The sequence below is a fragment of the Periplaneta americana genome, chromosome 10, assembly GCF_040183065.1.
Source record: "Periplaneta americana isolate PAMFEO1 chromosome 10, P.americana_PAMFEO1_priV1, whole genome shotgun sequence".
In the NCBI taxonomy this organism is placed as follows: Eukaryota; Metazoa; Arthropoda; class Insecta; order Blattodea; family Blattidae; genus Periplaneta; species Periplaneta americana.
The window spans coordinates 148,754,163-148,770,699 of NC_091126.1; the positions used below are offsets into that span (position 1 = coordinate 148,754,163).

Consider the following 16,537-nt stretch of genomic DNA (forward strand, 5'->3'; position numbering starts at 1 on the left):
CATGATGAATTTGGGGAGCTACAACAGCTAGCAAAATCCAGTTCCAAAAACCAGCTATAACAGCTGGGAGGATCATCGTGCTGACCACACAATTCTAGTTGGATGATCGTTCACCTCTGCACAGGCATGTGAATGTTATGCCAGCAGCCAGCTGGTCGGTCTTGGACCTTTATGGGCTGTCGCGCCAAGGATTATTATTAGTCCTTCACTGACATGCAGAGGGATTGATGTACATTCTTTTATTTTTCTGTTCATTTGTAACATATTTCTTCTTTTGATCTTTCTGCCTTTATTTTTTTATCTTTCAATTGTTACACATGAACACAATGTTACAATTTCAATCTAAATTATTACATTAGTGAACAACTGAGGTGTTGCGGATATTAGGGGAGAACTCACAATCAAGATTATTTGTCGAGTTCGCCCCTAATACCTGCAGCACCTCAATTGATTGAACACTGTACATTTAATAAATATTGTTTAACTTCTTTGACAAAGCATGAAATCACCTGACCTGTAGCATATATGCGAACATACCTAGAAAAATTTGTCATTTCCTTCATTCATAGTTTTCGCCCAAGGGCAGGTCCTTCACTGTAAACTCAACATTCTCGAATCTTCTTTATTTTCTGCCTTCCTCTTAGTCTCCACATATGATCCATATATATTAATGTTGTCTATTATCTGGTATCTTCTTCTGTCTCGAACATTTCTCCCGTTCACCAGCTTTTCTTGGTAAAGATAAATGTTTCCCATTGCTTTCCACACACCACTCTCTTTTTCATAACTTAAAGATCCCAGTGGGCCCCAGTGTGGAGGTGAGAAGAGTGGATTTAGCTAATTAGAACCTCCGAACTTCATCAAAACTCACTACAGGAGTTAAATATCAGTTGTATCAGGGTTTTTGAACTGATCAGAGACGGGAAATCCCAATTAACCTTTACTCCCTCAAGTTGACAGTATACGAGAAATATCCATCCTATCTCCTAAGGGCACAGCCACACGAGCTACATTTGTAGCAAGTTTTCTGCTACAAATGAAGCTGCCGTAATTGTCGCAAAATGGGTGGCCACACGGGCGCTACAATTACTGCCAGTTTCTGCGTTAAATGTCGCTACATGTGGCCACATGACATGCCACATGTAGCGACATTTGTAGCTAGTTCTTTTGCGTTTTGCAGCACTCAGCCGTAGTAGTGGAAGCTTTCTTCCGAGATGGATTATGAAGCCAAAGTCGCTTTGTGTGTGTTGTTAGTGTACATTATTACGGTGACACACAATTGTAATGCGCATGAGAAGAAAATTTATAGCAGTGCCATAAAGTTAACTTTTATTCCTGTGTCGATTTTACAACAGGCAATATTGTTCGTCAGTAACAATCGGAAGTACGGTGTGGGTGAAGGGTTTGCTGAAAGGCTGTATGAAGATCTAATTTCTCGTGGTTCTGTAGAAGGTCATTGGGATTGTACGACAGATTAGACATGCTCTTCCCTTTCCAATACATGAATTTCTGAAGCATCTCCAAGTAAAAAGGAGTTTTAAACATGACCCAAAACAGAACTCAAAGAGGCAATCTGTTTGTAACATATTTGAGAGATGGCATGTAAAAGAATTGTGTCTTTTTTTACCAAATGAAGTCGCTGTGAAGGGTTTACTGGTACGCTATTGTATAGATTTTATTATTGAAGGAAACCTTTGGTCGAAAATGAAAGAAAAAGATGTGTACTCTCAAAGAACGGTATTTTGAAAAGAGTCTAAGTAAACACATCTATCATAAAAGTTCTCTTTTTCTTGGTTTTGCAGAATTCTTATTGGACGTTGTGGCAATTTAAACTTGACCCTTATATCCCAAAATACAACTCAAAGTGGAAATGTCTTTATAACACAATAATATTTATACTGATTTGTGAGGTCTGTCCTGCAAAAGAATTGTACGTTTTTTTTACCAAACAAATTGCTGTGAACGGTTTGCTAGAACGCTTTTGTATACATTTTATTATTGAAGAATTCTTTAGGTCGAAATTGAAAGAAGAAAAATGTATGTACTTTTTAAAGAAAGATATTTTGAAGAGAGTTAAAAAATAGAGAACTTAGCCTGGACTATAAATAAGCGAAGCAATATTTATTGGCACCGTGTTGTTAGTAACAAAATTTGTTATATATATTGGCATCGTATTGTTATAAATCCGTCATGATAATAATTTCCCATCTAAAAGTCAATCTCCCTCTCTACTTCACTCCCTCATAAACACAAGTTAATTCTGTTGTTATGATTACATATACATACTGAGAATTTCAACAATTAAAAAAACGGGTTTTCCTTCAAATTTGAGAATGCCTTTCTCCCATTGTAGGCCTACATCTTATCCTATAGAAAACAGAGTTTACGTCGTCTTAAACATGATAGATCACGTTTTTCAGATTATTAAATTTCGGGGGAGAGGGAAACTGAAAGGTGAATCTTAGGGTATGTTACAGTTTCATGCCTCATAAAGTTTTTTTACCAACAAAAGAAAATTTTAACGCTAAAAGATAAGCGGGGTGGTACAAATTGCGATATCTTATAGCTAATTCCAGAGACAAATTTCACTGCACTCATCAATGTCACTTGTTTTATTTTTAAATATATTAAGCCTGAATAAAATGCCAAGGTGTTGTATGCCTGGCTGCAAATTCAGTTACCAGAAAGGAACTTAGTGGCAATATTTATTTTCCTTCTGGTGAAGTAACAAAAAAACAGGAGTAAGATTAAGAAAATAGTATTTAAAATTAGCTTACGCGTGTATCCATACGCATTTGTAAATTTACATTGCGCTAAATTACTGTAATTCTCTACTGTAAAATGAATAACTTTAATTTGTTATTTCACTCTTTTTAGTCTTAATCTGTGTGTCCTTTACATGACATTTGATTTTCGCTTTCTATCTCATTCCTAAAAAATTAAAGCATAAACATTCATTTTACATGGTTGTTTGTACTTTTATTACAATTTTTTTGTTTTCTTTTGCATGATATTTATTCTTTATTTATTGTCAGTTAGTAGATAAAAGTCTTTTGACATGTATATTCTTTGACTCACTGAGTCTCCTCTGGGAATTAGTAAAGCGGAAATAAATATTAATATAAATTTAAAGTTTAAAAAATATGGATTTCATAATAAGAAATTCCCAGTAACTAACAACAATGTTAATTCGTTTAGGCTGGAAAATTATTGGTCACGAATAGACCTCATGTCAGACGGCGCCAAACTTGCTACACTTACTGCTCCGTGTGGCCGCTTCCATTTAACTCAATGTGGTCTATAATTCCAGCTACATTTGTCGCAGAAAGTTGCTACAAATGTAGCTGCACGTGTAGCCACCCATGTCGCTACGTGTGGCCACCCAACAGCAGTAAATGTCGCAGAAAAAATGGACCCGGACCCATTCGAGTTGTGACACGACCTTGGGATGCACCAAACTTGCTACATTTACTGCTCCGTGTGGCTGCTTCCATTTAACTCAATGCTGCCTATAATTCCAGCTACATTTGTCGCAGAAAACTTGCTACAAATGTAGCTCGTGTGGCCGTACCCTAAGTCACTTGATGACTATTGTATCATTGCTAAAATAAAAATATGTTATGGAATTAGTTTGTTTGTGTATTACGATAGTTGTTTTGCTCTATTAAAATATTAAACTATGCCATGAATTTGGTCTTTTTTCTTTCTCTCTTTCAAATGCACTGCAGTCTGAAGGTGTATTGTGCTTGTCAGTGGAATTGGTGATGGCGAGATGATATCTGGGCGATGTAAATGAAGCTGAGGATTCGCCAAGGAATTAGCTAACATTCGACTTATAACTTAGTTGGAGGAAACCTCACAGTAAAACGTAACCAGGTACTACACACCCAAGTTATATCTGTGTCCGGAAAGAATGTGAATCACCATTCCCTCTCCCTCTGGCATTTGCGACCTATGAGTAAATATTAAGCTGATAAAGAGATGTTTACTGTTCATGCCAGTGAGTTGTATGAAATAGTGGTGAATACACATCATGTATTGGTGGTATTGAAAGTGTTGTACCCGTATAAATACTGTGAAAGTGTTGATATTATGCATTGTAATTCTTACACACATATATATAACCTCATTCATTGCATTATCTCTTGTAACATGACCTCATTCATAGATGAAACAGTAGGTTGTATACTAACAACTAGAGCAATTAGAGCTACTAGTGCTCGTCTCTTGCATTCACGGGATGCAAATTTAACTTGGAGGTGTAGTAATCAATCCAAGTGGGATTCAGGTCTCGAGCTAATTTCGCTTATGGGCAATAGTGTAACAAATTTTAGAGCAATTATTAAGAGTTTTAATTAAATTTTCAACGTCGTTTTTAATAGCAACACTAAAACTTGTTCATGTAATAGAAAAGGAACGAATAAATTTTGGGGACTGCAGTCCATCAAATTTAGATTTTGTCTTCATTTTTCAATACACCCTCTTTACACTTATATAATCATTGATGAACTATTAAGTTACTTACATTAAATAAATAACAACTTAACTGTGTTACTGAAATATTTATATTTTATTATCGTGTTATTTTACCTGACTGATTAGTTTCGATGTTATGATTTTCAGAATTCAGAAGATTATGGAAACAACATCAAAACTAAACAATCAGGTAAAGTAACATCAAAGTTTAAATATTAACACAGTGGAGTATTTGTATATTTAACCTAAATAAATAAGATTTCAATAGATTTTGTGAGGTAGGGTTTAAATTTTTCCACCATATGTTGAGATTAACCTCTCTGACATACAGGTTTCATTTTCAAGTTTCAAGCTTTGGAAGACCTGCTTTGACTACGAATCATTCTAACCAAAAAATAATAATGAAGAATACAAGCACTTTTTATTATCATGCATGACAAATATGCTTACATACATTTATCTACATAGCTAAATAAAACTTTCTGCAGCAACACATAATATTTCTTTCATAAGATAGCAAAATTAATCAACACAACATCCTGCAATAGTTTACACCTGTCCTCAATACCAGAGAGGTTGCCATGCTGATCATAAAAACAGAATACAGTAAAACTTCTAAGAGACACCTCTGAAGAGCAGACACTTCTAAATAATGGACATTTTTCAATTCCCTGAGAGAAATTCGACTTCTTAATAATGGACATAATAATGGACAAACACACTGAAAATTATATCCCCATCATCAATTGAAACTTCCGAATAATGGACAGCCTGAAGGAAACTCTTTCAATTTCTGTAATCCATATAAATAATGGACAGAATTTCTTATTATCACGCATTGCATGTTGGGAACCTAAGGTATGTAATGAAGGCTGGATAGAACAGAGAAAAATTGTCTCCAGTACTGGGACTTGAACCCAGGTTTTCAGCTCTACGTGCTGACGCTTTATCCACTAAGCCACACTGGATTTCAGTTCCGATGCCAGATCGAATCCCCTCAGTTTAAATTCTACCTCTCGGTTTTCCCTTTTGATGACCTACCCTCATGTACTGTGTCACAGAATTGGCAGTAGCACAATGTCCAACGCACTATGTACAGAGGTGCACTCATTATGAGTGACTAAGTGGCCGGGATCCAAAGAGATGAGCGCTGTCTTGAGCTGAAAACCTGGGTTCGAGTACCGGTGCTGGAGAGAATTTTTCTCTGTTCTAGCCATCCTTCATCATTTGGTAACGCAGAATTCCTACACGAAAATGTCATATGTACCTCGATACATCATAATAATATGATATGCGTAAGTAATCACTTAGTAATTCAAGATGGCGCTCATCCCGTCGGATCCCGGCCATTTAGTCACTCATAATGAGTGCACCTCTATACACAGTGCGTTGGACATTGTGCCACTGTCACATATTCTGAAACACAGTACATGAGGGTAGGCCATCAAAAGGAAAGACTGAGATAGAACTTAAACTGAGGGGATTCGATCCAGCATTGAAACTGGAATCCGGTGTGGCTTAGTGGATAAAGCATCAGCATGGAGAGCTGAAAATCTGGGTTCGAGTCCCGGTGTCGGAGAGAATTTTTCTCTGTTCTATCCATCCTTCATCATATGGTAACGCATAATTCCTGGATGGAAATATCATATATACTTCAGTACATCATAATAATACTAAGGTTTGTAGTTGCATTTCTCTTAGGAGAGCAAATTCTTGTATGTTTTTTTTTTTTTTGGTATCTTTTTAAAATGTCACAGAAACACAAACGTTTAATGTTAAATGAAAAAGTTGAAATCATTAATGTTTACCAAAAAGAGAAACTTAAGTTTTCGAGACACAGGCGTGCAGTTTGATGTTGGAAAATCACAAATCAGTGACAATTAAAAAAAAAAAGAAAAGATATTTCCATTTGAACTCAAAATGAAAAACTTCCTGCTAAACATGTTTTTCCCAACACACCTGTCTTGAAGTTGACAATTTAACACTTGAATGATTTTGTCGTGTTCCCAGCAACAACAACAATAATACATGTTCATAAAATGAAGTGCTTATAAATTTCTTGTGATAAGTAATACTATTTACATTTGAATAAATGAATACCATGAAGATTTTATTATGTACTAAATTAAACACAAAACTATATGTTACACAAATTAATAGTGTACAAATACTGTAATTGTATTTGTTTTGTATTGTGTAACATCATCCTAACCTTTTCTGAATAGCGGACATTTCTTAATAGCGTAGATTTTTACTTTCCAAATACGTGTCTGTTATAGAGAAGTTTTACTCTCTCTACAACAGAGATGGGCATCGTGCCTCACTTGAGAATTTGTGCCTCACTGACCTTCACAGAGCTTATCGCTCTGAGTGACATCTTCACAGTCTCCGTTCCTCCCTCACGTAGCTCCTAGGCGTGGGCAGGTTCTATATCAGTTTCATAAGCAATATCAGTGGTGGCATAATGGCATTATCAAATAGTGTCTAAGTGTTAGAAAACGATTATTTCATGAGAAATGGGAGGAAGAGTTTTTTTGCTGTTTAGAAGGGGAGAACATACGATGTATGTTATGCTCGAAAATCCTATTAGGCATTAATAAATTTAATATACAACGACATTACTCCTTATGTCATAAAGAACATGCTGAATTATAAGGTATGAATGTATGAATGTATATGAATGTATGAATGTATATATTTGTCTTTAAGCAATATACCTTTCGGTGAGACGGCACTTCACAATATTAGCATACAGTGCGGTCTCACCATTTTACACGCCTCTCGTACAAGTCAATTAGGACATTACTTTGTTAAAATTTCTTATTGCAATTCTTCCACTAGTCTTTTTTTGTCTGTCATCAATTCTTCCCCTGTTTTCTCCTAACTCATCATTATACCAAAAGTACTGTAACCCCCTCCTGTATGACACATTTCCCCTCACTCTACATCTCTAATTATTTGCACTTTTCACTACTCACTTTTCCACATTGCTACTTTTTAGAATTTTAGTTTTCTTTTCTCACGATTTATTTCCCCTCCACACCATTTCCTTAAGTCATACTGTTTTTTCACCTTGTTTTCCCCTCTTCCTTCATCACTGCTCCCTGAACTATCTCCTACTTGCGTTACTCTGCTTCTCGTCAGCCTCGATTAGGTCTTAGTTCCTTCACCCGCTTCGGAATTGCTCCCATCTGATGTCCACTATTTCCATTCGCTTGCATTGAGGTCTTGTTCTGATGAGCTTGTGGAATGCCAGTTCGAGTCACTCCTGTTTCTTCATCAGTTGACGTCACTAACTGCTTTCTGGAAATCGTCACTGAGTTTGACACGTTTGCATTTTTCTCGCGTACACTCACCATACTTGTGTCACTAACCTCGCCTTTAGCTACGATATTCTTGATTTTTTGTTTCAAAATTTTTCTGTTCCTTTCCTTTTCTTCTGAGCCTACGATCGGTTCCTTTAATGTTACTAAGCACTCCTCTACACTAAAAACCAAATTGTTTATCTTAATTTTGTCCTTGATGAGTTTCGTGAATTGTCCATTATTACGTGCTGCTTTAAGAAACTGGATTAGAACTCTTCTTCTACTTCTCACGTCGTAGCTCCAGTCGTCATCTATTCTGATCGTTGTGTTCCCTAGCATCCTCCTATTCTTCGTAATCCTCTCCTTCGTAACCAAACTCTTAAATTTTACTAATATTGGCCTAGCATGTTCCGAATTTTGTATTTGCTTTTTTCCTATTCTAAATGCTTCCTGTACTTGTCCATCGCTCACATCCATACCAAAACACTCCCAACACACTCCTAATATCTTCTCATATGTAGAATTAGAAGGTAAGACAAATTAAATATTATTTTTCGTACTATTCCGAAGAAAATTTATGATCTTAACATTTGCATAGTATACTAAATACGACATTATACCTTAAACACGCTGCATTAAAAGGTAGCCTACGAGGAATTAAATGTTGTTTGTACGGATTATTTCCAAAATAAATTTATAAAAAAAAATATCAAATGTGCGTAGAAAACGAAATACGATTTTCTGAAATTATTTTAGGTCGAGAACGTGCAAATCTATTAAGTAATCTTGAGAAACGCCAGAATATTCAAGAAAATAAACGTAGACAACGTGATGGAATATTATTGGCTAGTTACGCAATTTCTTGCCTGTGATTTAAATCAATTCAGCTATGGAGAAACAGTAAAGAGGTTTATGATTAAAGCTGCCGAATTAATTTGCCAAATTGAATAAAAGTTTTTGAGTCTCTCACGTTAACCAAGTGCTTTCCTAATAATTCGCCACTGACTGCCTTAGTGATTACGATAAGGTGACGCAGGTCACAGCAGTTTATATTTCCCATCCTACTCTGCAGTCTCCTCTCCTAGTAAACAAACTATTTCAAATCGAGTACCTCACGTAACCAAAAATTGTGCCCATGTATGCTCTACAACATGGAATCCCAGTTTCAGTTATCTTTCATGTCATGTACTTTTATCATCTTAAGAATGCATCTTTCTCAGCCATATTCAATCCCCGGAGCGTACACCACCACCATCACACCCCCTGAATAAGACAGCTCCATGAAAAATTCACAGACAATTTTTTTGCGAACTCTGCTAGTCATCATCCTCTGCTATCATCTTACAATCAGTAACAATCAATTCCACAACACAGGTATCCCCACCACATGCAGAAATTAAATTAACTCTAAAAGGCTATCAGAATTCCAGTAAAGCAGCGGATGCCGATCGTATCTAGCACTGGGTAAATTCAAAACCAACAAACCATATATATTTTACACAAATAGTTATTAAAAAGTATTTTACACCAAAAGGGAAACAATTTTTTTTCACTTGAGAGAATGCTTATCTTAAATATACGAATGTAACACCACATGTATAAATGTAAATATGTTTTGTGTGACTGCGAAAACTTCCTTGAGACTAAGATTTGGAACAGAACTACACTTACCCACCACCACCACCACCACCATGACCAACACCACCAGTCAACTCATCTATCAAACAGCTGATAGAGTCGAATGAGACAAGAGAGAGAAAGATAAATAAGACATGGTACGTACAGCTATCAATAGTAAGATAGGGTGGGGACAAAGAAAGTTCACAGAGGTTCAACAACATTTAGAGGGTTAAACACACTCATTTGGATGGAAGAGAAACCAATAAAAAATTGACAAGGAGACAAAGTGAAGGATGGAAATTTCTCATATTCTGAGCACACTAAAGCTACGTCAATCAACATTCTCATGCAATAGAAAATAGAAATACAATAAAGAATGACTAAATATGTAGCTTTCTTTTCAATGAGTTCTGAAACACGGATCACATATTACAGGAAAAGCTTTCAAAACGTATCCACACATTCTTAATTATTTCCGTAGGGAAAATTACAGTTATGTGACTTGTCTACACAAATTGCGCATTGTGCAATAGTCTTGACATGGTCTCTGTGATCTAACGGTTATCATGATAGCCGTTATATTCTAAATTCGAGGGTTAAAATCTGGTGGAGAGAGATGGAATTTAAAGCACGATGAAATCCTTACTGTTGATTCCTCTGGGAGGGATGTGAAGCTATAGGTTCATTGTCTTATATTTACGTCACGTAAAAGAAACCTATCCATAGCAGAGTGCTCCAGGCAAAATGTGTGTCATTTCTCGCTCACAATGAATTTTGTCACCAAGTAACCTCTGCAGATGAAAGCACCAATAAATAAAATACAGTAAAACCTAGATAAGATGCGCCCACTTATTACGCTATCCCGTGTAATACGCTTTTTTTTGTCTGGTCCCTGCACATGTCATATATAACGCCTTTATAAAATACCCCGTTTGTTGCGCTCAAGTCCCGCATAATACGCTGTTTTTGTGGAATATTTTCGATGTAATTTTCAGCATTGTACTCTAACAGCAATGAAACATCTTGGTGGCTGAACTCACTGGTGCCATTAACCTGAAAAGTATTGGTATTCGACCCTTTACCTGCGCATTTAAACCTTCATACTTCATATACCTTAGTATACCCCACCCTCTTGTTACGCTCTCTTATTCGACTCATCTGCATGGTTAAAGCCTACATACAGTTACAATACCTCACCCTCTTGCTAACCCTCTCTCTCAAACAGCATTACTCACTCGGCCGTAATAAAATTCTGGAAATTTTTGCTGTGCAGTTTGTTGTCCTTTTGTGTATTGAAGTGTCTGTGAATGTGATTACAATGACAATGAGTGTTAAACAAAAAGAGCTTTCTATGTCGGAAAAACTGGAAATCTTACGAAAGTACGATGAGAACAGTACTCTTACTCAGAAACAACTCTCTGATTCATTAGGAATCCCACCATCGATATTAAGAACGATAATAAAAATTCGTGATTCAATCACTACAGATGCAACGTCGTCGGGATGATATAATCGCAGGAAACTGAAGTGTGGTGAACATGAGGACTTGGAGAACACGCACACGGCAAACAACTATAAATGACTTTTTTTCCGAAAGAATTAAGTATAGTACATATTGTAAATGTCTTTGACGTACAGTACAGTAATTACATAATAGAGTAATACTATATTACCTTTCATTAATCATGTATTTCAACAAAGAAAAATGCTAATAGATACTGCATAGAAGTCAAAATCAGTATACCCGCCTAATACGCGGTCCCGGTTAATACGCGGTTTACACGCGGTCCTTGAACAGCGTCTTATCGAGGTTTTACTGTACAACTTCTACCAATTCAAATAGTCTTTCAATGATGTCAGATAGATATTAGAATGTAGGTAGATAGGTAGAAAAAGGGTTAGGTGAATGGACGCACAGACACATACCTCGATAGGAAGAATATTAAATAGTAAATATTTTAGGGGGTGGTAGTATGGACTATTCTAATTAAACAGTTTATATAACCATATGCCAAACTTTCAATGGTTGTGGAGATACAGCTATTCGAGAATTACATATAACAATTGTCACAAATGGAAAGGAGGAAAGAAAAATGACTTAAAGATTACATTTATTGTTTACTTACATGACATCAATACATTTCAACAGTCAATGCAATTTCCGCTCTGTAGACAACAATAAGTGTTGAATAATTTCGAGGAAAAAATTGTTCCGTGGCCAGGTATCGAACCCAGGACCTTTGGTTAAACGTACCAACACTCTCCCACTGAGCTACCCGGGAACGCTACCCGACACCGATCCAATTTTTCCCTCTATATCCACAGACCTCAAAGTGGGCTGACAACCGTCAAGCAACCAACATTTGAGTGCACACTAACTCTGTGTGACTTTAAATTGTGGTTTTCTGTTACGTACAGTGACGTGTATTATGCAAATTAAGCTTTCAGGAATAACTCCCTGTGAAGTTAATTTGAATAATTTCGAGGGAAAAATTGTTCTGGGGCCGGGTATCGAACCCGGGACCTTTGGTTAAACGTACCAACGCTCTCCCAATGAGCTACCTGGGAACTCTACCCGACACCGATCCAATTGGATCGGGAAACAAAAAATTTATAATATAATTTAATAATTTAATATCCACGAAATAGCTATTAACAAACAAACATCCCCAATCCGATTAGATAATGCAGTAATTATACCTGCATTATAAGACTTAACATTTTGATAATAAATAATTAAACAGTATTGGATCGGTGTCGGGTAGAGTTCCCGGGTAGCTCAGTGGGAGAGCGTTGGTATGTTTAACCAAAGGTCCCGGGTTCGATACCTGGCCCTGGAACAATTTTTCCCTCGAAATTATTCAAATTAACTTTACAGGGAGTTATTCCTGAAATCTTAATTTGAACAATAAGTGTTGCTCTTGTAAAATCATCTTGTTCTTTTATGAGGGCAGCACTATTCATAATGTAAGCATCTAATTCATCCCTTGTGTTCACTTTGCTTTCGTATACTTTGCCTTTCACCTACACTCACAGAAAAATTTGACAGGAGTAAGGTCTGGGGACACTGGTGGTCAATGCACAACTGAACCATCATGTGGGGAATGTGAGATTTAAATGATGTATCACCTGATAGCTAAAATGTACTGGGACTCCCGTCATACTGGAAGAAAACGCCCATTTTTGTAGCCAATGAAGCTACAAACAGGTGTTTCTCCACATACATTATAAATAGTGCTGCCCTTAGATGATCTCAGAAGAGCAACATGTACTATTTTCGTGTACATAGCCAATAGTATGTAGCTTTTGTTGTTCCTTCATATCATTTGTGATACTTGTTATGCATAACATTCACAGAGCTGTATCTCCACACCCACTGAAAATTGGAAACACATTTATATGAACTTTTATTTTACTCAGAATACTACCACCCCTAAAATATTTACTACTACACATGAATCAATGTGTATACAAGGGGAAGAATGCAATGTCAAGTATTGCTTGAACTTGTTCTTTCTGCTTGTAAATCAGCAACCACATATTTTACATGAACAACAATATATTCTGGGATTGAAAGACAGTCAGACTTCTAGAACGACTTTTCTTATTGTGCATGAAAAGTCACATGCCTCATATTCTTCCTCAATATTTGAGTTTGTTTCTGTGGTTCAACCAACATAACACTGTACAGATTACAAGCTATTACATTTCGTGACAACCATTATTTCCTGGTAGACAACATTTACCACATAAAAATAGCATCTGTTATTTTCAAGTATCATCACTTACGAAAATGTGGATAAATTTTAAGTAATAATGAATATTTTGTTCAGTGAAGCATTTCGGTGGTTCAAATAATCATTGAACACTCGAGCAATAACATAGTATCAATATTACATTGAACATTTAAAGACTTAAACCTTAACCCGAAATATTGGTCCGTCAGGCCTGTATAGTACCTATTTTGTTTCTTGAATATCTGCAACACTGCTTAATTATAAAATTATTGATAGCGTGAAGACAAAATGTTGGCAGGACATGTAGTATTTCTTCTTTAAGCTATTCTGAGTACATAAATAATATCTAGCAATTTGTTTTCCACATATATAGTCCACATTGTTAAATTACTTAATACTTCTTTACAATAGCGTTACTACATTAAGGTACCGGTACCTACAAACAATCGTTGATTTTATGAAACTCCCTAGGCCTATGTGGCAGTACACAACATAATTATTCAAGATGAAGAAAATATTAATTAAAAATCAATATTACATAAGAATATGAAGTAATTCAGTAGAAAACGTTGGTAAATATGGTGAACATAAGGACAGCATTGAAGATCAGTGTAGATCTATTATATTTAATTAATTTCTTCTTCTTCCTGAAAAATTATTTTCCGTACTATCACACGAGATATTTCGTAATATCAACGGCCAAATGCATTAACTTCCTTGGATAGTAGTCAAGTCACACATAAAGTAACCTAACCTAACCTGTCACTGATTCGACCAAAGCTACTTTTCGTAAGGTTGAATCAGTGTGAGGTTAGGTTAGTTAAGGATTTTGGTATGCCTTGGAAGAAAGGACACATTCTTAGAAAATTGCGGATATATGCAAGGCATAAAAAACCTAGCCTAAACTAACCTAACATAACCTAACAAGTCACTGATTTTATCAAAGCGAGTTTTCATAAAGTTCATTCAGTATTAGGTTATATTATGTTACGATTTTGGTATGCCTTGCAAGAAAGTGCACAATCTTGGACAATTCTGAGTATATGGAAGGCATAGAAAAATTCTAAACCAACCTAACCTAACCTAACCTTCATTGATTCGACGTTACGAAACTAGCTTTTTCTCTGAAAGCACACGAAAGCATGGAAATGACGTGCATATGGTGCCCCACACTGCAGCCTACCCCACTTAACCACATTTCTCCACCAACCCCACTCTCATATCGACTTTCGACCATTATTATGCATGTGAAATTTGCGGCTAAATTCAATTTTTTTTTCTCCGATATATGTGATTCGTCTTGGACCCAAGAATATAAATACATTTGTACTACAAGGTGGTGACACTAAAGTAAAGAAATACTAATGATTAGACTTCGTTGAATTGCCACACGCAGCATGCAATCAGGTTGCTGATGTACGGTAGTATAGAAGAGGTGGGCAACCTCCCGGTCTCGTAGTATAAACAGTTCATATTAAGAGATGTTACCGGTCCAAATAGATAGAGCAGTTACAACTAATGTATACCTATGTAAGCACTTGTTTTTGCATTACTGTGGTTGGAATTGTCTAAGCTTAACATATGTTCAGTGCAGACAAGAATTCAATCAAACATGCTACAATGAGAGTGTTGCTGTTCCAAACAATTGCCCCTGGAATACCCTTACCCCGAAAGCCAGTCTAGACCCGTTGGGAAACGTGGTTGGATGCTGTTAATTATTATACAGAACATTACGGCAAAATAATGGAGGTAATTGATGCATTGGATAGCACAGACAGTTCCGCTGTTGCAGCTATAAAATCATTGCCTTCTGAACAGCTATTGGAAGATATTCTGTTCACTGATTCTGATTTTAAAATCGTGTCCAAAAGCATCACCCTGTTAGAATCGTCTAAACTACAACTCTCAGAAGCCCTTAATATAGTGGATAAAGTATCACAAACCGTTATCCAAAATAACAATTCACTAATTGCAGAAAAAGTGAAAGGTAAGTTGAGAAACATTATTTCTAAAAATTCTGCCTATTCACAACTTCGTATTATAAATGATGTACTATCAGGTCACGACAAGACGTCTGAAGTTGGTGTACTAAAAAGTAGTGACTTTCCGTTCTTCAAATATGCACCTATAACATCGTGTGATGTCGAATGTACATTTTTCCAATATAAAAATTGTTTAAGTGACCATCGGAGGAGGTTCACTTTGCAGTCGCTCAAAATGTACATAACTCTTTACTGCAATGCACATATTCAAGGATGATGCGAATATATTACTTTAAATTTCAAGAGTTAATATATCTCACTATAAAATAATTGTGTATTTACATGTTTAGACATTTCCTACTTCAATGATCATTCATTACATTTCTTGAATGCAGGATACAGGTTTTATTGTAACCGCAGTATACTCCTCAGTGTTTACATCAGAGGCACACTCCATCCGTTGCACGCTCCCTTCTCATACAGTCTATACCGTGTGTGCAGTAAACCTTACGATTCTCGTGGCAATTCCACGAAGTCTACTAATGATTTTAAAATAAAAACCTCTTAGTAACAGCTGACTCTTTTATTATTTAAAAAAAATTTTGTAACTGTTCCTACTAGGAAAACAGGCTGTAAATGTAATGAAATATGAATGGGTTTGCAAGGATCACTCAGAAAAGCTCATCCGTGTAATGTGCAAGAATTGTTCAACATCGCTTGGTTGTTTTCAAATAAAATTTTGTTTTTGAAGAAAAATGAGTACTGTATGACTGAAATTAAATATTTAGTGTGTCATATGTAAAAAATGTTCAAATAACATTGTTGTCAGAAAAACTTTAATAAAAATTAGATCAGTAAAACAAGTGTTAAACACAAATGAGTACACCATTAAGTCACGATCCCACGTGAAACTTTAAATCAACTTAAACAATACAAAATTTCTGATGCAACGATTGATGCCATAGGATCTCATGTGTTAAAATCATCCTTAGCTATAATTAGTAATCATTTGTACCCAACAAAATTTTTATTGTAAATGATTTCCTACGTTTTCTTATCTTAATGTTTTTTCTTTTTCTTTCCAAGTGTCACAAAATTGTTTTGTTTACTTATTATTCTTTATGAATTGATTAGTAGGCCGATCTATCGAACCCTTATTTAGGGCGGCTTTTGTTTATACAAATTATCTCTAACTGTTATTGAGGCTGTCTAGGAATTCGCAGAGATGGGGTGGTTGTGGAGTACTGGTGAAATCATAAAAATGATGCGGAGAAATGTAAAAACACCATGAAAAATCCTTTGCACCTGCCTTGTCCACAATAAAACCACAGTCTAGTATATACAGTTACGAAGCTTGAGTTGTTGAGGGTATTAGGAACAATAGACTGTGCTGGTACTGTTTCACATTGTATATGAT

The 16,537-nt window shown here is 35.9% G+C and overlaps 1 protein-coding gene across 7 annotated transcripts in view; it reads right to left on the minus strand.

The window, feature by feature from the left end:
* The window catches only part of LOC138708093 (protein unc-80 homolog), a 240,615-nt gene that overhangs the window by 100,150 nt on the left and 123,928 nt on the right, over nucleotides 1–16,537 (minus strand). For 6 of the 7 annotated variants that reach the window (XM_069838258.1, XM_069838261.1, XM_069838260.1 and 3 more), the window contains one exon: nucleotides 9,453–9,509. The exons of the other annotated variant lie outside the window; for it this stretch is intronic. In XM_069838258.1, coding sequence (XP_069694359.1) covers nucleotides 9,453–9,509 — 57 coding nt within the window. The remainder of the gene's footprint in view (nucleotides 1–9,452; nucleotides 9,510–16,537) is intronic. 7 annotated transcript variants of the gene reach the window in all.